This window comes from Athalia rosae, chromosome 2, assembly GCF_917208135.1.
Source record: "Athalia rosae chromosome 2, iyAthRosa1.1, whole genome shotgun sequence".
Taxonomy (NCBI): domain Eukaryota; kingdom Metazoa; phylum Arthropoda; class Insecta; order Hymenoptera; family Athaliidae; genus Athalia; species Athalia rosae.
Genome location: NC_064027.1, coordinates 5,513,751 through 5,536,655, shown reverse-complemented (window position 1 = coordinate 5,536,655; position 22,905 = coordinate 5,513,751). Strand labels below are relative to the sequence as shown.

Below are 22,905 nucleotides of genomic sequence, written 5' to 3'. Positions count from 1 at the left end.
CACTGTGACTGGGTATAATGTGTTGTCGTGGAGGTATAACGCTCTTCACTGGACGTGCTCTCATAGATGTTGAATTCGGTTCTAAATGTTCTCAGGGGTCGTTGCTCTTGCAGAACACGCTGAAATAGTAACGATAAGAGATATGTTACTGTTAGCATTTTGTAAAAAAAAATTGATCACCAAACACAATAAAAACAAGTCATATTTTCAGTAGTCATCACATATTTCTCCTAATCTTGGTGAAGACCAAAACTGCACTGAATAAATACCGATGACGGAACACTATACTCAGCTACACTCAACAGGTAGATTCTGTCATATTTATCAGCATCATACTTGCACAGTCAGCTTGAAGAAGCTAATTATGCATTTTATGTACAGACGTTGCTTCATCTTATTACAATAGAACTTGATGCCAAACTGAATGTCATTTTGATTAATCTGAAGAAGTGCATTAGTAATTTAGTCGCGTATTAACAACGGATTTGATTTGTAAGTTAGCTCGTTTTTGACAGCTCTTTTCTGCCCGTTACTATAGAGTACGGTGGGATGATAGTCTCTCGTTATTTGGTATTGTTAAATCCAAGAAGAAACGTGAGATATGAAAACCACTTTATTATTTGGATTGTGAGATTTTTAATTTTAATTGATTGATTATTTTCTACGATCAACCTCATGAGCAGGAAAATCAAATACCAGTGAATTAACTTTCGGTAGATTTCTCGATGTGATCATGTCTACTAAATTTCAAACTTAGTTTCTATTCCACGAAGCGAAACTAGTTTCTATGAAATTGTACCAGTCCATTGCAATTCGCAATGTCCATTATGAAATTTTTCATTTGTGCTGATTAGAAATAGTCGTTTTGTAACACTAATATTTCGCTTGTTACACAATTCAAATGCTGCTCATTTTCTAATTATTATAACACTGACTATAAAAAAGTATTTTATCATTCCTAATGATCTGAGTATTTAAATTTGCAAACAATGAGACTTGCTATTAACACCTGATAAAAATTGGACACGTCAATTTCTTTAAATCTTTAGCGAAATGAAATTTTCAACAACCATCTAGGTCTCTAATTTTTTTATCAAGAGCAACTTTTACACTCAAAATTCAACTTCAACTGCCAAAAAGTTTATGAGAGGTAAAACCAACAATGCACCTGAAACAGCGGTCGATAGCTTATCACTTTTAATCAGGCAGAGCAAAGGGCTAAAATAATGTTATCTTGGCAATGCATAGAGTTCACCAGGAATTTTATTCATTTTTTATTTTTTCATTTTTTGTTTTACACAATAATATTTCAACAACTCTGTTCTGTTCACAGGCTCAAGAAAAACTAAAATGTCTGAGACGATTCACGAAATAATATCTATTTATAATTTTGCTTTCATGACAGCTAACTCACGTGGTAGCAAACTTCAAGATGCTTTCATCCGGTGATATTTTTAGACTAATAAGACACACAAGTTGGTACAGAAGTAATGCTAAACCCTTGTGATACCCGGTGTCTCTATTTTGTGGCATTATTATTCACGAAATACCTTTCAATCAGTCTCACTGCAAGGTATCATTTGGAAAGTCTCACGTTGCCTGAATAAATCAGATTTTTTACGTTTTTGATGATCCATGATAATCTCCAATAAAATGTATTGGACCTCACAAATACTAAATGAAATAAGTGAATAAGTCCTGAAGTTAGAATCAACGAGAAGACGGCAAACACGATCATTAAAACTATTGAGTGAAATCAGTCAGGTGCTTGGAGCGGACGGTGACATCATAGCTAACAACCAGTCTACTCCACTGCCATGAACTTGGTGTTAACTATTACATCACGATTGGAAGCGTGACAACAATTGCGACATACTAGATAAATATTTATAGCGGAGTAGACGTCGTACTATACATATTAATTCTAGATTCCCAGAACTGTGTTAACAGAAACATTCATATCTTTCTATCGAATCATAAGAGAAATATCTGTTGCAGAATTGTGATCCAATCGATAGGGAGCCGGTTGTAAATATAATTATATTGGAATATTATGTGATCTTTTCATGAATGTTGACAATGACTTTTGAGATGTATAATTTTGATAGGTGGCTATTGATACTTCACCAAGCTTATCTCTCATTCCGTGCAATTCGTTGAATCGACAGGTCTGTAGGTCAGTAGTTTGCATGATAAAGAAACTATAATAGCATTCCTGTATCTTAACAGCAAGACATACGTCTGGTTATGATAATGTACATTTTTTTTTTCACTGACTATCTTAAGCATCTCATTTTCTTCAGTGAAGTTTAGCAAATATCCTGTGCCACTATTTTAAAAACATGTTTTCAAAGTCTGCGGATGTCGGAGAGTTTCATAAAACTAATTCAGAATATTTTATATTACCTGCTTAACGATCCGTTTATTAGATTGCTTCATGTTCATTTAATTTGTAACCGGTAATATCTTACTCATTTATGTGGTATTCAAGATTAAGTTTAATCAATTTCTCCTTGTAAGATATCATTCCACATTGCACAATATCAAAAGCAACTGGTGACTCAAGACACTTGGTGACAAATTACCATTTTCATATTATTTAAAATTCACTGACCCATGTCAATATTATGTATTTATACAGATTAGAGAAGCTTATTTTAAATTTTGATGCCATGACGTATTCAGATGCGATAACATAATAGTGAATTTTAGATGACACATCGAGAAATACCAATTCAGATTTAGTCAAAAAAATGTTCACAAGCTAAGAACTTTCAACTACAAATGGAGAACGATGTGAACAGCACAACGTTTACTTTGACACTGACTTGGAGAACGGCAGTTGCTCGTTTGAGCAGCACCATAATAAGCGTGGGCATAATTCAGTGTTATGACTCTCACTGTTTCTGAATGAACATATGACCTCTTCTTCTCAGCACCCAGAAGCTGGCAGTCATATCATTATATTCGTACATAATTATCATGGAGAACCGGTGCCATCGATAAATGTGTTCAATAAAATTATCGTCAACTCTTATTTGAAGTAAAGTATCTGTGCATATTCAAGTTGATTTTCGAATGCAGCCATTTGACTTGAACCGTGTATTATCAGAATAATTTTGGCAAAAATTTCAATTTTTTTTGATATAATTATATTCGCGATAATATCAGATATGACACCCAATAAAATTTGTTGAATAATCCTCGAATCATAAACTAAATCGTCTTATCGAGTGGAACGAGGAACGTAAGATGTGATAGAGCTTATCATTCATCCGATTGGTGATGCAATAGTCTAATTTTGTATTGATATCAAATGACTGCTGTAAACTTTCTTTTGGAACTTTTGGAATAAATTTGAATGTTAATACATACAATAATCTGTGTTTGTTTACATGGATACGTTGGATTTATTTACAAATATAAATACAGGTAATTTTTCACCTCATCATTCCCTATTACCTATTTGCTTTGAGCAATCAACAGAGAGTCACTGAATGCTTGTGTGGATTACAGTCCAATTAGTTTTCTTCCATATTTTCATTATGCCTTTGAGCGAACTAGCCCCATTTGCACTTTTATTACTCTGGTAATCATACACAAATACTTTATACAGCAGATATAATGTGTATGTATACCTTTCGAAAAATTGCAAACTGTGACATCAGAAAGCTGTATTTCACACAACCCACGTTTCTGTGCTCATTTATGGTAACCTGGTGAGATTAAGTGGTTCTGGGCAAGGACAACTTTAACTGCCCACTCCGCAACCTACACTGCCTCATGACTGAATAGCCACCCCACCCACCTGCCTACACCTCCACCATTTATTGATCCTGCTCATCACTAACTCGCGACGTAGAAACTTACTTACCATGCGGAAAAAGTAAAGTTTACAAAAATAGCAAAAATATAAACGCCTTTGATTTTTTCCATGGTATTAAAAATCAAAGTTGAAAGGCAAGAAATTAGATATTTTCACAATAGCAAAAATTCTATGATGTGGGTACATGTACAAGTGAGAAATGAAAACAGCAAAAGAAATTCTAAGGGCATGGCTATCCAAAATCTAACCATTGGAATAGAACGTTGACAGAACCGAATAAAAACACTTGACTCGTCTGGTAAATTATGGTGATGTCATGGATGGGGTCAGTCATGACCTTTAAAAGCAGCATAACGACTGTCAGCAAATGGGATTTATAACTACGAAGCAGTCAAACGTGATATCAAATGAATTCAAAACGCTATACCACGAACCCCTATGCTCTAGAGATAGTGATTTACTTTGATTTTATTCGAACTTTGCGTAAACTTGAGTGTGAAAATCTGTTGTTCCAATCGATGGAAGGTAGACGTAGTGATTATAAAACAGAAAAAATTCACAGAGAACATTGGTTCGTTTCTCGATTGCAATTTGGTATTCAGACCCCAAGGATCTTATCGTAACAGCATACCTGAGTCTTTACGAGCACATAATGCAAATTAACTTTTTGGGTATATGAAAAAAAAGGAGCCCCAGCTGTGTTCAATTCGTTCACTGTCATGAAAAAAAATATATATGATGTCATCACATAACTATGGATATTTCAACGTCATTAATGTTTCAGGAAATAGTGGGTATAGCTCTATTCACTGTGAGTACAGAAGTGTTTATATAACGCTATACGTACGCCGTCAATTATTCACTCATTCACCTATTTGTGACGTAAAGGTGAGTGAAATAAAACATCAAAGAAACGGATGGAAATCACAAAGCCACCAGTGGCATATGTATATTAGATTTTCTCTAATTATCTTTGATACATATTGGTGATGGTGACACCTTGATTCTATTAGGTTCTGAGCTTGATCTCAGCAAATTTATCACAAATTGTATGATAGCTTACGTAATAGGGTATTAGGCTACTTGAGATTTTTACCTCACTGATTTATTCCATAAGTATCCTCTATTCCCTCGGTAAAGGTTAAATATATTTGAATCAATTCAGTCCAGGATTACCAGTGACAAAATGTGAAATGTATATGTTACTTTATTTTATCATATATATTATGAATAGTCTCTGTTTGAGGAGTTAACTCAAAGTGCAAATAAATTTGTGTAGGATTGAGCTTCCCAGTAGAAAATTTTTTTCAACGTTCATAGTATAAGAATACCTTTATACGTTTCCGGATAATATATTATTTGGAAATTAACAAGATTTGTAGGATCTATAGTCAACAAGTGATACCTACAATTTTAGGAATGTGCTACTTGGCAATAGCGTAAAATCTATAATTGCATTCAACCTCATCAGCTTTATGAAGAGAAGTAGGTGCCAAATATGCGTAAAGTATAATTTCAAGTGAAGAATTAAATTCAAAAAACTCACCTGTAGTGACAAATCGTCTGGGAAGAGCAGTACCAGCTTTCGAGCCCGTTCTTGAAGAAGGTTGACAAGGGTGGTGTACCTTCTGTTAAGCGTGTCCAGTTCACGGGCAATGTTTTCTACTGTGGTCGAATCTCGGCGAGGTCGTTTCACTGATGCATCTAGCGATGGACAAATCTCTTCCAACTGCTCCCTGAATGCTCTTAGCCTCTGGGCGTATATCTAGAGGGGTAGGTTAGTCCGTTAGGGTTAGTACATTAGATTGAGTGGGCCGTTACCGTTAGCCTCCGGCAAGCAATAGAAAAGAATCTGAAGAAAACTATCTAAAAATATATTGCTAGAAAATTAAATTATTCATAATGTAAATCAACTACAACTTGTTCCGAGGTAACTCAATGTGATCTGATTTGTTGACAAATATTCCAGGAAAGTTAAATATTTCATCAAATAAAATATTAAGGTCTCTGCGAGTCCATTTGAAAAATACCGATGTAGCATCTTTTAATGGATATCAGGCAATAAAATTCACGAGAGCCAAAAAAGTCTGCGTTGTTGGCAAATCAAATGGCCAGGCAGATGTGTTCAAGCATGTAGATCAACCAAATATAATTTCAAGGAGGCCAAACCCTATTGTTGGCATCGATGGATTTTAGCGAAGAATTTCGAACAATTGACTCCATATTATGCGATCACGAGTCAGTGCAAAAGTATTCCACTAATGAGATACCTAGTGAGACAGAAGTCTTGCAACAAACATTAAATCCCGCAAGCAATATGACATCTCTATCACCATATGAAGCTCGCCAACCTCAACCTCCATTCAACCATGCTACTCATTAATGTTTCCTATTGAATGATTAGATCTCATATCTGCCTAGGTGATAACTCAAAAATAATTCTTCTGCTAGGTCAAAATTTAGTAAAATTTTAGTGTAACAAGTTAAATATCTTCATTAAAATTCTTCTTTTTTTTAAAAATAAAATAGTTAACATAGCCGTTAATTGCAATAAAAGAAAGTAATTTATTGGAGTATTAGATTTGGAAGAAGGATCCAAAATATGATTTCTTATAATATACAAAAAAACTTGTAAATTCGAACGATAATCATAAATAGTAAAAATGTAGACGTCTGTGCTACATAGGCGATGTCTTGTTGTGGCCTTCTGAAAATTTGCGCTGATTGAGAGTAAAAAATAACGAAAGATTTGTGTACGTGAAGAGGTGGTGTGATGATGGGTATATACAGTGTGAATAAATAAAACGGAATCCATTCATTCAGCAATCACTCAACTAGCTTAGGCTATCAGTCCAAGGCGCTATGCACCGTGAATTCTCCTTACCTTGCCTTCTCGAATCAATCGACCACCAGTGACATTGAGGGCTTCGATTACTGGAGCTCTGTCCACAACCCTGTTCAGCAAATTCTAAAACAATGATAAATAGATAATATTAATTCACAAATTTTTTTAGCATCGGTTCTGCCATCAAGCTTTCTGAAGTTCATCTTTTCAAATACCTTTGTAGTTTCAAGCTGCTCGTGAGCTAAATTGTGGATTGGAGCAAGAGTCTCTAGTTTTCCATACCCTTCGTCAACGAAGTCGACTTCATTTTGATAAGAGTTATTATACTGCTGAGCAAGGCCATAGGCTGTTTCCGCACTACGAAGTCTGTCGACAAGTTGGCCACAGATGTTTGTCCACCTTGCATTTAACCTGTTCACTTCGGCATCTAGTCTATCCATATCGCTGTGTGGGCCACGATGATTGGGTCTTGATTTTTCAACCAATCTTCGCGCATTGTGCGCGTCATCATTAAGTTGGTCAATGAGTATCTGTTGCTGAGATATGGCGTTTTGAAGGGTCATCAAATTTTCGAGGACATGTTGCAGACCCTTAACGTCGGATGGCAGTTCACTAAATGATGCCAATTTTATTTCGAATTCTGAGATAGCCGCGGTGTTCTCTTCAAGTCCAGATAAAACAATTTCAACGCACTTAAGTCGTTCTATATAAAGGTTGCTCAGGTTCCATAAGTGATTCCATTTTGTCATAACATTATCGAGCTTGTTCCTCATCGCAGCTGTCTTCAACGTTATACCACGGAATGTTTGTTGCACTTGTTCTACTTCAGGTGCGTGACGTTGCAAATTTTGTTCAAAGTCTTTGTGTTCAAGAACCAAATGTTCCAGGCTATCGAGATCTCGTGGTAAGAGAGACGCGATGCGTAAGTTCAGAATTCTTTCTGCCTCATCCAGAGCTTGCTGTAAGGCAGAAACTTGATCGTTGAATATACGTCCAGCGTTCTTCGATTCTTCCTCTGCTCTAGCACGTTTTTCAAAGTCATCAAAGAGCCTGTTAACATCTGCCATCTCTCGCTTCAGTCTTCTCAATTGTGGATCAGCAGGATCACCTTCGGAAAGTAGTTTGTCCGCATCCTCGTTCAATGCCTTTCTGATAGCAGTACGCTGATCTTGACCCATGGCCAGGAATTGGGGTAAGTCCCAGCCCTTGACGACCTTAATTGTAGCAAAGATCATATTTTGTCGTAATCTCAATTGCTTTCGCTGCCATAAGGCTACACTTCTATCGTATTGACGACGTAATCTTTCTGCGGCGTCTAAAGCTTCTTTGTCGGGTGGAGGTAAGGTGAAACAGGCTCCAGGTACAGGAGATTCTACACCCTGCGAATTCTTTATCCGCCATTTTACTCGGCCAGAGTTATCGTATAATGTGCATTGCTCCCCTTTTTCAAACGAGATCTATAAAAAACAAAAACTCACACGTTACCCAAACAAATCTTCTTGATACTCTCATTTGAAACATCCAACATATACTTACGTTAACTTGCTTGTAGCTGCAGATAGCAGTGACTTGAATTGGCCGGGAAACTGGCTGCCTGCGTGCCTTCATTGGAACTGTTTCCTTCGCTTGATCGACTAATCGTTGTACGTGATCTCCATAGTTGTTGAGTTCCTCTCTGAGCTCTTGCATTCCCTTGAGTAAACGTTCTCCTTCATCCAAGGAGAAATCTGACTGTGAATAGACAGTATTCAAAATTTCATCACGATTCGATATCCAGAGTTCGGACTGCTGAACTTCTTTGAAGAAAGTTTGACTGTGAGCGGCATGCCTCAGATGGACTTCGAGGCAGAGCGTAAGCTGCAGCAACCATGCCCACTGACTTTGCATTGCAGCCATGTAAGCTTCAATCGTCTTAGCTGCAGGATGATGTTGTAGAACTAGTGCCTCTCCACGATCTTGCACAGCAGAGAACTGGATCTCACGCTTCTCCAAATCGCTCATCAAGGACTAAAATTCAATCAGATGAGCAACGTTAATTCCGCTTGTAATTAAACTCATTACAGGCATAGTGTTTTGGTTATTCGAAAAGACTCTGGACTTAATTTTACCTCAATTCCTGATCCATATGTTTGCTTGCAAGAATTAACGAAAGGTTTGTAAGTTTATAATCCTAGTATTACATGGTGGCTTTACAATGAGGTTTTTTGAAGGTATCGAAAGGGGTACTCCTTGGAAAAATCTCAAATTTTGACCAAAATTTTTTTTTTTTTGAAATCGATCGTATGGCACTTTTCTTATGTATTTTGACCTCAGGAACACGAATCCGTCGTCCAAATTGAGCTAAGATTTTTTCCCTTCGAGATATCCTCAAATTTATGCCAAAAAATGCGATAATTCGGCGATAACTCGGTCATTTTTGAAGATAGATCAATTTTTCTTCCAGATTCGGCTTCCTGAGCTCAAATTACGTTAATATAGACTAAAAAATAAATTTTTCATTTTTGACCCCAAAAAGCTGAAAATTGGCGATAACTCGGTCAATTTCATAGATAGATCAATTTTTCTTCCAGATTCGGATTCCTGAGATCAAAATACGTAAGAAAAGCATAATCAACCCAATTAAAAGAATGATTTTTTTTTTGCTTAAAAATCGAATTTTTTATTGGTTCTTCAAGAGTACTCTCACATGTAATCAGCTCAGGAATCCAAATCTGAAAGCTAAAATCATCTACTCATGCAATCGATCGACTGAATCATCAATTATTCGCTGTTGGAAGCAGAAAAATTAAGACATATCGATTGGTTTTAGTCGTGGACCCACTTTGATTCGTCGCAATCCATGCATGGGTCGAAATATTCGAATTTCTCGGTCTACGAGGGAGCTCGAGCTTTGCTGGAGTCAGGTAGCCAGCAGCGTAGCGCTTTGTTGTGAGTCGTCACCTTCAGGGCTGAGCAGAGGTGACGCCCCACAACAAACCGCGCGCCTGTGGCTACCTGACTCCAGCAAAGCTCGGGCTCCCTCGTAGACCGAGAAATTCGAATATTTCGACCCATGCATAGATTGCGACGAAGCAAAGAGGGTCTACGACTAAAACCAATCGATATGTCTTATAATTTTTCTGCTCCCAACAGCGAATAATTGATGATTACTCGATCGATTGCATGAGTAGATGAATTTGGCTTTCAGATTTAGATTTCGGAGCTGATTATACGTGAGATTACTCTTGAAGAACCAAAAAAAAATTCGATTTTTGAGCAAAAAATAAATCATTCTTTTAATTGGGTTTAATATGCTTTTCTTACGTATTTTGATCTCAGGAATCCGAATCTGAAAGAAAAACTGATCTATCTATGAAATTGACCGAGTTATCGCCAATTTTCAGCTTTTTGGGGTCAAAAATGAAAAATTTATTTTTTAGTCTATATTAACGTAATTTGAGCTCAGGAAGCCGAATCTGGAAGAAAAATTGATCTATCTTCAAAAATGACCGAGTTATCGCCGAATTATCGCATTTTTTGGCATAAATTTGAGGATATCTCGAAGGGAAAAAATCTTAGCTCAATTTGGACGACGGATTCGTGTTCCTGAGGTCAAAATACATAAGAAAAGTGCCATACGATCAATTTTTAAAAATAAAAATTTTTGGCCAAAATTTGAAAAAATCGTAAGGGGTACCCCTTGGAAAAATCTCAAATTTTGACCAAAATTTTTTTTTTTTTGAAATCGATCGTATGGCACTTTTCTTATGTATTTTGACCTCAGGAACACGAATCCGTCGTCCAAATTGAGCTACGATTTTTTCCCTTCGAGATATCCTCAAATTTGTACCAAAAAATGCGAAAAAATGAGGATATCTCAGTCATTTTTGCAGATAGATCAATTTTTCTTCCGGATTCGGATTCCTGAGCTCAAATTACACCAGGATAGACTAAAAAATCAATTTTTCATTTTTGACCCCAAAAAGCTGAAAATTAGCGATAACTCGGTTAATTTCATAGATAGCACAATTTTTCTTTCAGATTTAGATTCCTGAGGTCAAAATACGTAAGAAAAGTGCCATACGGTCGATTTTTAAAATACTTCATTTTCGGCCCAAAAATCAATATCAAAATTGAGATATTTCGATGAGTTGATTCTACATTTTTTTGTTAGATAGAATTGTTTAGAAAGTTAGATAAAAGTTAATCAATCAACACTGAAGTGCTTTGTGCATAAACTTACTTCATAATATTGTTCGATGCTTTGAACATTCAAGTTTTTGTCGCTCCAATCTCTTGTGACTTCTGTCTCTTCCTTGGTATTCAACCAGACAAGCTCTCCGGTCGCTGACTGTATGAAATCTTGTAAGACGTCCAAGTCCGACAGCCTCTTATTAGACGTAGCTAAAAGTTCGGCGTACAGTTTTTGCAGGGTACTCAGATGCTGGCTAAACAAAGCGAGTTCATCGCCATGGAAATTATTTTTAGTTTGCAGACATTTTTCTACTTTCGAATAGAACTGATCAATGTTTTTATGTTCCCTCTGATGAATGTCGAGTTCATTTTGTACACTGGGAAGGTCAGATCCGTAATCAGCCTCTTGTAATTGTTTCAATTTGGTCTTGCACCAATCTATGCAATCGTGGAGATTTCGGAAATGCGGATTCGTATCGACCAAACGAGTTTCGTGGACGGTAGTTCGGTGCTTGGTAACAACACGTTCTTCAACAGGAAATGATACCACGGATAGTGGTGCTACTAATCGTTTGTGAAGTAACGAGCGTAGCGCTACCCAACGTTGATGAAGTTTTTGAACCCTGAAACGAACAATCCATTGAGTCAATCGGCCAATTTACTCGACTTTCGGTAATATCTTTTCAAAAATTCAGTTCAATTCATACCTCTTGTGAAGTTCGGGAGCCTGACTATATCTGCCTTCTGTGAGAGTGTGAACATCGGTGAATATATTTTGAATCTGTATCTCTGTATTTCTTATGTCCTGTTCCAGCAGGTCAACGGCATGTTTGGCTTCCAATGGATGTAGACGGTCCAGACGTCGAGCTTCATCTTCGACTCGTCTTTCGAGTTCCTCCAAACGATTATCCGTAGATTTCATTTCGCGATGAACCTTTTCGGCAAGACGCTGCAAACGCTCCAGGCTGCGATAACAAAATTAATAAGCACAAAAATCAACGCTACATCACAGACGTTGCTAAAATAATATTTTTAGGATCTACGACGCGCGATAAAATCGATTCAAAATCCAGAAGCATTGATTCGCTCACCGCTTGATTTCGTCGAGTATAGCTTGATCTCGTTCCTGATGAAGCATCATTAATCTGTTCCAATTCTTCTCGATAATTTCAATGTGAAGTTCGGGTTCCATATCGACTTCTCCAACGGCTTCGAAATACTTCTGTAAATCTCTGAATATATGAGACAACCTTTGCTTGTCCCTGTACCTGGGTGGGACTTCTTCGTTCTTGAACTTCGCACTGTCGGCTGCGAGTTTCTTCATTTCGATTAGCGTCGGGGGGAACGAACGCTCCTGCATCAAGACCACTTTCTCGCGTATCCAGAGGTGCAGGGACGACGCCAGTTCCCGATATTCCGCGGAACGGCGTTGGGCCTCGGCATCGTACAATGGGTGAATCGGTGGTGGTTCAGGGAACACATCGTAGAGCGATGAGATATACGTTATCAGAGACTTCTCGTCCGGTTCGGGGGTATCAACGTCTAAAAAAGACACAAAGAAGCCATTAGAAGGTTGCATCCAATTTTCTTTCACCAGGCAGATTAAAATATGACACATTCGAACGTAAGGAAGCTGGGAGTGGGATGGGCAACAGGTGGATTCAGGCCTCATTGAACATCAGTCTGACCAGCTCTACCTTGATTCATGAATCAAGTGCCTCAATGAATATAGAATATAGATGATACCGTATTGTCACAGTCAGTGCACTTCCGGTGCACGCCTTATTGTTAGAGTCGCGAACCTTGTATAGCCTAGGTCACCATTATTATATCCTCGACGCGATTGATCTATCGGAATATCACTACGAACGACGATTAGAAACGACGGTAAATAATCGGCAGTATATATTTTGCGCAACTAAATTGTAGAGCGGTCTCATCCACGGTCGGAACAACGCGGGCTGGAATGAAGTTCGTGGAAAGGAGTGGATGCAATTGCTTTGAAAGTCAGGAATTCTGGTTCTTGGGCGCAGGAGAGTGCGCCGGATACAGCTGCATGTACCGTGACAGAAAAATAAAACAGTTTACAACAGACCACATCCTCCGAAACTTTTACAACTGTCGGGTTGACGTTCACGATTTTTTTTTCACGAGCCGTACGGCGGTACAGGTCTCGTTGATCTCAAAATTCGTGTACAAAATTCATGCCGCGATACGTTGAAACGAAAAAGGTGTACACTCTTTTTTTGGTTTGATTCAATTACCGTTGATCCCAAGAAAAAGCTTTACCGTAGAGCGACGCGGAGGTGTTGAGAGAAAAAAATGAAATATAAAAAGTCAAGGTAACCGGAAACTTTGAACAATGAGCAAAGTAAAAACAAAATGATGAAAACATTTTATTATGGTTGTCTAGATCGAGCGAACAACGGAAGAGAACATGCAGGGTACGGTATGGACAACGACGTGATTCGCACGTTCCGAAAAGATATTCTGCGGTATATTCACCTTTGTACACTGTGCGAACACTGTGATCCGAAACAATGCAATTTCTCGAGGTTTTTCGCTCAAATACCACGAAAAGTTTATCCCGAATCAGACGATGCGTTATTTCTGAAAACGTATTTACTCCATTCCCTCGTTCCGCGTACTTAAAATAACAATAAATGTTCATTGAAACAATTTGTTTGAAACACGGAACAGCAGAGGCAGCTTCGTGACTTTCGTTCGTAGCCCATTGTTATAACTTGATCGTGTTACGATTGCCAGACGAAAAGCAAAAAAAAAAAAAAACTATTGACAAATAAAATAAGAGATGAAAAATATCGGCGCCCTGTTTGCGACATTTTTATGATCTTACAGGACACGCGGCGAGGTTAAAATACCTATAGATAATCTCAGCCATCATGTGAGACATGAAAGTTTCGACCTATTGATCTCCTAGACGATCCTAGAACGACACGACATCCATTCTCGAACTCGTTTTCACCGAGGGAATTTTATCGTGCTTAAGCTTCTCGAACCCCGTTAGCATTTCCGGGACAATTGCAACATCTATCCAGAACTCTCGAAGAATTTTTTGAGCCGGTACCGTGACGATAAAATATACCAGAGTATGAAGACGAAATACGCCGGGTGAATTCAGATATCCAAGTACAGAAAATCATATCGACAGCAGAATTCGATCGTTGGCGGGGCAAAGCCTCGTTTCGATCGAAGAAAAATATAACTTGGACACGAAATCCTCGAAACGTTCGCCCTAAAGTTTAGTGTAAAACTTTCCAGTTTGTCTCTGCGTGTTACCAGATAATAAGAACGTTTATTCACGCTCGGCGGAAGCAGGGCTCGGGGGTGAAAAGAGAAACAAGTTAAAATGAGAAAATATGAACGACTAAAAAATGAGGGAAAGAAACTATCAAAAAATCAGAAAATACCGTCGAATGTAGACAGGTGTTTTTACACGCCGAACTAAAAACCAAATCGATATGGGTAATCCGAGTTTCATGGAGTCACGTATATTTCAAAGTTTCTTTCCAATATTTCTCATGTTACCATTTCAACTATACTCCATTCCCATTTTGTCATATACCTGCGGTTGTAACTATAACAATTGTACAATTTCGAACAGACGACGGATGTAATCGATTCTTCCGAAAGGCAATGACCTTGGCCTTATATCTCGCTTGCGGTGATTCTTCGGGATTTTCATCCGTTATCAAGTGAATAAATATCGTGACAACGGGAATCGGGAGGGGTGAAATTTTACCTTCGGGATCGAGAAGCCTGGTAACGCCGTACTCGCGCTCGGCGATGTGGAAAACCCTGTCGAGACGTTCGCGTGCCTGACTCGCCCTTGCGTTTCGCCAGTCGACGAGGTCCGGTCTGTTTCGATGAAGAAGGGCACTGAAGGCGAGACCGTCCCTCCAGGAACCGGTGAAGTCCGAAACGCGGACTCCTGGGTAACGCGCCGTTGAACGACGAGCCCATCTCAGAAGAGCTTCGCGCGCCGTTACGTTCGGTTCTTGGCCAACGACGATGTCCGATATCTGGAACAAGGGAATAGATTCCACGTTAAATCAACAGGTACACAAATTGATTTGCTTTGTTTTTCGGTCACACAATCTACAGCCGTGTACAGTGGCAAGAGAAAGTTTCAATTCATCCGTTTACGTTCTGATTCGATCTCTTCATATTTTTTTTCTTTTTTTTTTCTATTAGCAGAATGCCATTTTCGAAACTTACGAGAAACCCGGAGGAATCTGTAGCATTAGGAATTCCGTACGTTTGGTTAGGTATGCTCTAAGTGGCGCTAAAATATTTCACCACAAGAAATCGTGGAGTTACGTGAAGAGGAGAGATTGCCGCACGCCGCGCGGCAAAGTAATGTATACTTTCTTTGTGGATCTTCTGATCGTCTTCAAAGAAATGACGAGATAAGAAAAGCTGCGGGGATTTGAAAACTATTTTCCCGATTTTTTCCGTTCTATTTTCGCTGGCATTAGGAAAGGTTTTATTTGAAAAAGAAAAAAACGAATGCACCAAATTTTCAGAATATTTCTAATGATCATTCAACCTGGATATACAGAGGGAATTATCGGTGATATCGTTGGATTCCTTCCTACGAGACGATGGTTCTTCACCTCTAAAGCATGAAGAATTTCTTATTTACTTGAATTCAAGTTTTCAGAAAAAATATTGCAACAGCAGCAGCAGCAGCTGGTTGTACAAGAAACTACAACTTCGTGGTCAGGAAGTGCCGATGCAAATTGAATGGTCCGTATATAATAGCAGGTTTAACCTTTCACGATTTTCTATGTACAATAAATTACAAGTACAGAAAGCTGTTCGTCTGATACGAAACAATTTCTCCAGCGCGCCCGCATCCTATGAATACTTAAACGCGGGGTTTAAAGGACATTTGAACTCGTTCTTTCATAATTTCGTACACCTTTGAGATTTTGTCTATACGTAAAACAGTTTATCTCGAATCTGAACACATAGCGAAATAACAACCGATAATTTCAATTACCGACCGCATTCACGGAGCAAAGGTTGTAGGTACTGCAAGAGTGCGGTGAACCGCAAACGGAACAGATCATAAAGGATGAAGATCTCCTCCCACTGGGGGATTAAAAATCGAAAATTGTTTATTTCGGCTCCTCATCTGCGATTGCGAGAGTTCCAATTGTTCTTTGAAAGCGGTTCACAGCTGGAGGCAGCTGTTACCCGACCCATTACAAGTGCGTATGACTCAACTGGTCTAAAAATCATCTTCATTTTTTTCGACCCAACGATTTTATTACCGCTCGTTGAACTCTGGCGTGATTATGGCGACTCGGATCGTCGATCGTTCGGATGTATTTGAAAAAAAAAAAAAGAGAAATCAAAAATATCAATCAAAAGTTGCAACGGTGGGAAGCAAAGCTTTCGCGTATAAAATAGGTTGCTAACTATAAAACAGGGAAAACTAGACAAAGTTTTACCGGCCTCTAAATATAGAGTAAATTTTCAAGGGTTTCTCAGTCACGCGTGCCGAGTAGGTGAACATATTTCTATATTTGTAAATGTTCGCCTATAGAAGCTATTCACATGTTGCAGCGTTAGGTACTCCATGTAATAATATACGTTACGTACACATTTATAGACGAGTTGAATAATTATAATTCAACTACGCACCTACGCTCGAGTTCATCTTGAGAAAACAGAATAGAAAAGAAGAAACGAAATAAAAAAAAAAAAAATCTGAACGGAGTGATTTATATCCCGCAATATTAATGATAATGATAATAACGACCGTGGGCGGCAATTAGGGATGATAGCAGCGTCAAAACCGTCTCGATAGATCAACGAACTAAAGAGGCAGTACAGAGATCTATCCCAATAACACACCGTGATTATTGTCTATTCTGGCACAACATTTGGCGAGCTTCCAACATACCTAATGATCCGCTGCTATAAAGTTCACGTCTGAAAATCGACTCTTACCCGAAAGAATGCGATAACGAAACTATGCCTGGAATGCATTTGAAAGGCGTTCTATATTAATTAAGCCCTTTGACGAAGAGCTCTTCAGATAATCGCCGAACATTCAATCGCGATATGCTGAGGGTAGGGTGGGTCTCTATATTTATATGACGTCAAATAAATCGAACCGAAACGGAAGCGATTTCTCTATAGGTATGCAACAATTACAGCAAGAATATCTTGAAGAGAATCCGTGCAACGGTAAAGTATAAGTAAAAAAATGACTCCGATTTTTTTTCTTTTTGTTTTTTTTTTTTTACAAGCGACATTGATTTTTCGTATCATAGCTTTGACATTTATCTCGTTCGACTCGGTTCATCCGATTCCATCGTATTACTCGTATCGAAGTTTTATCGTCGGTGCTGCATCGAGCGAGTAATCCGAGACTAAAATCTCTTCAAATCTCTTCTCTCGTTCTCTCGAACGTCCCGCCGCGGGAGGCGAATGAAAAAAAATAGAAAAAAAAAAGGAAAAGTAAAAAAAAGTACACCAAAGATTGGAGAGTATAACGGTCCGATGGTTACGCGCGACGACGTCGTTCGCGGAGCAAACCTTGTATCCGGACAAAATAGATGAACAGAAAAAAAAAAAAAAAAAAAAGATGAAATACAAATAAAATAAGAATCGGAACCGCAGATGATGATGATGATGACTGTACGATGACGAGACCCGTCTCGCTCCGCTTACGATAGTACACTATTTTAAGTCCCGCAAAAATTTTTGTTCGCGCAAAGATTGGGATATAATTTTTTGTAAGGATTATGGAACGAATTGTGTTATTGCGTAATTACGAAAGAATATATAACGAGTCCGGAGAGCGGAAACCGCACCGTTGCATGTTAATTGTTTAACCAAATATTAAATCTCAGGATAATGTTCAAACGACGAGACGAGACGGAGAAAGTTTCATGGTCGTGATACGAAACGGTATAATAAGTAAATTAATATCCGTACCGTTATAAAGCGGCAGTAAAATTATTCCGTCCGCACGACGTCTGCGAAATATAAGGAGATATACAAGAAATCCGAAAAATTTTCAAACAATTGCAAAGTTCGCGCGATTCACCTTGTAACGTACTGCGAACTTGATCTATCGCAGCTTTATTTGTAATGCAATATCCATTAGGTATAATAAAAACGCACGATCGTACTAAATTGAAATTTCGTAAAGTGCACAAATTTTTTTGACACAGCTGTTGGCGAATAACGTTACGATCACGGATTTATAATAATAATCTAGATAATTATTACGTGATATCGAGACGAGTAAAGGGTTTGAAAATTCTGGATCCGGGTTACGCCGATTAGAACGTTCAAGAACATTACTAATCACCTCCGCCTGCAGCGTTCGTTTCATTTGAATGCGATGATCGAATCGGTTGATGCTAAAAACTATTAAGCTACCGCCGTATCATTTAAAACATATGATTGATAGTATATTAGTTGTAATTAATAACTGGAAGGTTACATCAGATTCGTTGTTGGATTCGGTCTTTGATCCGATCCTCCGACGAATATTATACATATAATATACCTCTACCGATCGAACTTTCGGTTAAACGATGATTATTTTTTTCTTGAAAATATTCAAGGCCGAAAATCATACCCGAACGTGTTTCGGAGCCTGCAGATATCTCGTTACATGACGAATAAATTGCGCAACCTCAAAAATAAGTTCATAGAAGAAGAAAAAAAAAAAAAGCGGAGCGGGTAATTTGACCGTACAGACTGATTCGAAGTTCCAAAAGAGAAGAAGAAAAAGAAAAAGAAATAACTTTTCGATAACGAGAAGAAAGTTCTATGTGAAATAGTTCGGCAAACGAGACGGGTGTATTTGAGCGACGAAAACGATCTCATCGGCGGTCGCGAGATAATAAATAGCTGCGAGGAGAAGAAGATATAAGAGGTTGTACGAATCAATCGAGCGAAGTGATTCGTACAGGTAGGTATGTTCGGACGGCTTTCAATGGGATGTGATTTTAAAAATGAGTTTCGATCGGTTGGAATTGATCGATCAGTTGGCGGATGGATGATGTAGTTTGACGTTGATAAGATTTATCGTCGTTTCGGTATACGTGATCTTGGCGGTAGCTATTTGAGAGAGAGAGGGAGAGAGAGAGCGCTGTAGAACGCTCTTACAGAGGTGCGAAGATTCGTCTCTCCGAAAATTTGAAAATAATTATTTTTATTTCTCTCTTTTTTCTTTGCAACTTTTTCGAATCGTGCTTCACTGATGGAATTTTTTGGAATTTAATCAAAACGCACTCCTAACGGTTCCGCCAGGTTCTCAGAGCTCTCTTCGAGTCGGCAAAGTTGTAAATAAATTGAATCAAATAACTAAATAAATAAAAATTAATGAATGAATAAATAAAAAGCTGGTTTGTAAATGCTGTATACATAAATACCGTTTAATATACATACACGCCGCAGTGCATATAAAATTACGTCAAATGACAATTATACCCGCTGAATCATTGATTAGGGTTTAATATGCGATTATTAAAAATGATTGGAAATCTCGAACGATCCGAATAAGGTGATCAAATCCAAGATATCGCTGATTTCGATCTCGATAGATTTAACGTAAAGTAAAGGATGATAACAAGCGCAACGAGTCGTGTAGGTAAACGACGAATGACATATGATTGTGAGCTGAAAATGAATGAAGTCAAATAAAATGACACAACGAGAGCGTGGCGAGAGTCGAAAGGAGAGGCGTAAATCCGGTTTATTGTTAAAACTTCGCAAAGAAGAGAGTTGCTGGTGCAAGTTCGCCATTTTTTTTTTTTTTTTTCCCCTCTTTTTCTTACTTTTCCTTCTCTTTACACCAAGGAGATATTGCTTCACATAGGTAGATGACGTCATTTCAGCACTTATGGCAATGTTGCGTAGTACACGACATTTATATGATATTTATTGTGCTGCAGATGTAACGTAGTACCCTTTATATACTCGATTTATATATTTTTGCGGAGAGATTGTTATGTATTTAAATTTATTTGTTCGTGAGGATGAAATTTGAATCGTTATCCCTACACATCATTGCATAGGTATACCTACTGTACTCGCACGATGATGCGGAAATAAATCGACGTATGTATAGATACATATATACCGCTAATTGAAGCCCCATATAAACTTCAAATCTACACGCTTGATGTACTCGAAAGCTGACATAATATTCATCGATATATTCGATTAACGAGATAAGAAGAAGATACATGAGAATATTGAAGAAAAAAAAAAAAAAAACATCTACGTTCTTTCGAAATAGTAACGCGGTAAATTTTTATCCTCGTATTATTATCTATGGGTTATAATTGAATTCGACTTTTAGTGCGTTTTAAAAAATTGACGGCGATAATACGAAATAAATAATATCGGAGGTCAGGCTGTAGCGAAATAATGATGATAAAAAATTTAAAAAAAATTAAAATGAAAAAAAAAAAAATACATTCAAGGTATCTCCGTGTATCCATATAAGTAAAAGAGTCTCCGCATGTGAAATGCACGCAGGATGCGGCGTGGGACGTACCTATTTTAAATTCGCGGCCCACTGTCGTCGGCTCTTCGAAATATATATTTAATTTATTTCAGCGATCAATGTCGTCGGGCTCCTTATTTCCATTAAAAATTCATCAATTTTTCATCTCCGCCCGTCACTCGCTACGATTGGACAAAATCGAGCGAATTTCATCCCTTATCGTGTCCTCAATTTTCGCAATACCGAAGTTAACCGGACCTTTCAATTTTCGCGAGACATTCGATGAATATAATTGTAAACCGAGGTGTTCAGAGGTAACTCTCGACTGCGGGGATAATGCAATTACCTCACCTGCGCCGTTACGGGGTCGGGTTGGGTCCGAGTGAATAAAATTGATAGAGACGAGAGAGTCGCGGCGAGATCACCTTGGCCATTTATAGAGACCACCGAGTACGCCAGGTCCCGCGATACACGCCTATACGAAGGGTAAGGAAAACTAGACCCGAGTGATACCTTCTCATCACAGCTTTATAATTATACCTGTACAATCTACGGATCATTTTACCGTTCAGGGATATAATCGTAACGCGCATACTTCGTCGTCGTCGTCATAGTCGTCGGAGTCAACCGACATTCCGCAGCATCGAGCGAGATTTCGTTACAACAATTTTTCTCAAGCAATCCCGTAAACTCGGAGGTGGCAGAGAAAACGAGAGTGCCGTTTCAATGTTTTAATTTTATTCCTCTTTCTTACCCGGACAGTTTTCGGTTTCGGTGGAACGTGATGACCGAGGAGCGTGGTCGTGTAACGAGAGTCGTGAAGTGCGGCCCTCGGTTGTGCACGTCGCGTCAAATCCTCGGCGACACTTTTCTCTTCGCCGCGCGTCAACGTCGTCGTCTTTCTGACGATTCGAGTGACGATACGGCGGGTACCATTTTCCCCCCTTTTAGAAGTCTTCGTTGACTCGATCGAGGAGCCTGTTGTTTCATTCGGTTATTCGTTGAAAATATTTTTCACCTTTTTTTTCTTTTCTTTTTTTTTGGAAAGTCTTATTCCATCCTTCCGACTTTCCATTTTTCAAAAGGGGTTCGTCGCTTTCGGTGTCGAAAGAAGTTTACGTTACCGATAGTCGCGGTTTCGATAAGGAGGAGGAATTGTCGCGGAGATCTTTCGGATAAAGAATTGTAATTCCGTTAAATGAGGCGGCATTAATAACTCGAGATAAGAGAACCATTAAAAAAAGAGACCCACTCAACGGCGTCCCGATACAAAGTTCGAACTTTCGCTTCGCCTCTGATTCGGATATTCCCTCTGAATCGATATCGCGTTGTTTTCTCACCTGAGAACGCCTCGAGATCCCACACAATTAGATCGTCTGTTTTTTCAATAAACGTTTCGCGAGGGACCGTCCGGAGAGCCGAACGCGTGGGCAAGATCAAGGTTAAAAGTGTGATCAGCTGTTACTTAATTTGCGAACAACGAGCGAAGCGTATAAATTACCGTTGGAATGCGCGCGATAAATGCTAATGAAAAAAAAAAATATCATCGTTGCGAAATCGAACGGATAATTATTATTCATCGGCGATTAAATCATCGCGATAATTACCCGTCTGTCGATAAACAATTTTCATTCGTTTCGACCTTTTCCCGAGACGTGCGAAGAAAACGAAAAAATCAAATAGCGAGCAATTTTTTCAAAAAATTTACAAATGTGTCACGAGGCACGCGCACTGGACCATGAATTTCCTAACACTTTGATACGCGTCTCGTTACGGTACAACATCCGCTCTTCTTCTTTTCTATTGTCTAGACTCCTAATTTGCTAGACAAAGGCTCGTTTTTCACGCGGTTAATTTATTTACTTATATAAGTCTTTTTCTTTTCGTTGTACGACGGAAAACAACGAACCCCCTTATGATACATCAATTTTCCTGGCTTTGTTAGATTTTATTTTGCTTTGTACAGTTTTGTCTTATTTCGATGTTTCGGGTTACCTAGGACCTCGGTAGAAAGTCGTCGTTTCGTGTAAATCGCTTGCAGATCTGCGGCTGCATTTCCGCTCGTGTTTGAGGCGGCCACGTTGTCTCTGTCGTCATCTTCTCGTGTTCCTTGAACGAAAAGTCGTCCACCTTTGCTGAACCGATACATCGACATACCTGTATTTCAGTTTTCGTTTATCGTGGAATAGAAGGAATTCCCACGCTGCGGTGGATATCTCTACGTCACAACGAAGTGGATCGTAGATATTATTTTTATTCATCCGCGGGAGCAGCGTCTCGACGATTTTTTTTTCATTCTTTTTTTTTTTTTCAACTCTTTTAATGAATTAGAAATTTCTGTTTGCTCGTTTATTTTTTTCTCCTTTTCAATTCGTTATCAGGATCGTTTATCTTGTTTATATATTCACTGTAATACGTGTGACAAGATAATATTTGAAACTCGTTATTCCAACTAGTTTATAAATAAAACAAGGTATTTCGCATTCGCGATATTATTATTTACTCAATAATATTAATTTTGCACGGAAATTCCACAAATGACGATTAGGCACGTTT

At 38.5% G+C, this 22,905-nt stretch overlaps 1 protein-coding gene across 1 annotated transcript in view; it reads right to left on the bottom strand.

Moving 5' to 3' along the window:
- The window catches only part of LOC105684555 (microtubule-actin cross-linking factor 1), a 144,592-nt gene that overhangs the window by 38,172 nt on the left and 83,515 nt on the right, over positions 1-22,905 (bottom strand). The window contains exons 6-15 of the mRNA XM_048650672.1: positions 14,608-14,887; positions 11,936-12,386; positions 11,552-11,809; positions 10,894-11,467; positions 8,208-8,678; positions 6,887-8,128; positions 6,711-6,794; positions 5,235-5,591; positions 2,407-2,433; positions 4-119 (exon numbers count right to left, since the gene is read on the bottom strand). Of these exons, the coding sequence (XP_048506629.1) occupies positions 4-119; positions 2,407-2,433; positions 5,235-5,591; positions 6,711-6,794; positions 6,887-8,128; positions 8,208-8,678; positions 10,894-11,467; positions 11,552-11,809; positions 11,936-12,386; positions 14,608-14,887 (3,860 nt within the window). The remainder of the gene's footprint in view (positions 1-3; positions 120-2,406; positions 2,434-5,234; positions 5,592-6,710; positions 6,795-6,886; positions 8,129-8,207; positions 8,679-10,893; positions 11,468-11,551; positions 11,810-11,935; positions 12,387-14,607; positions 14,888-22,905) is intronic.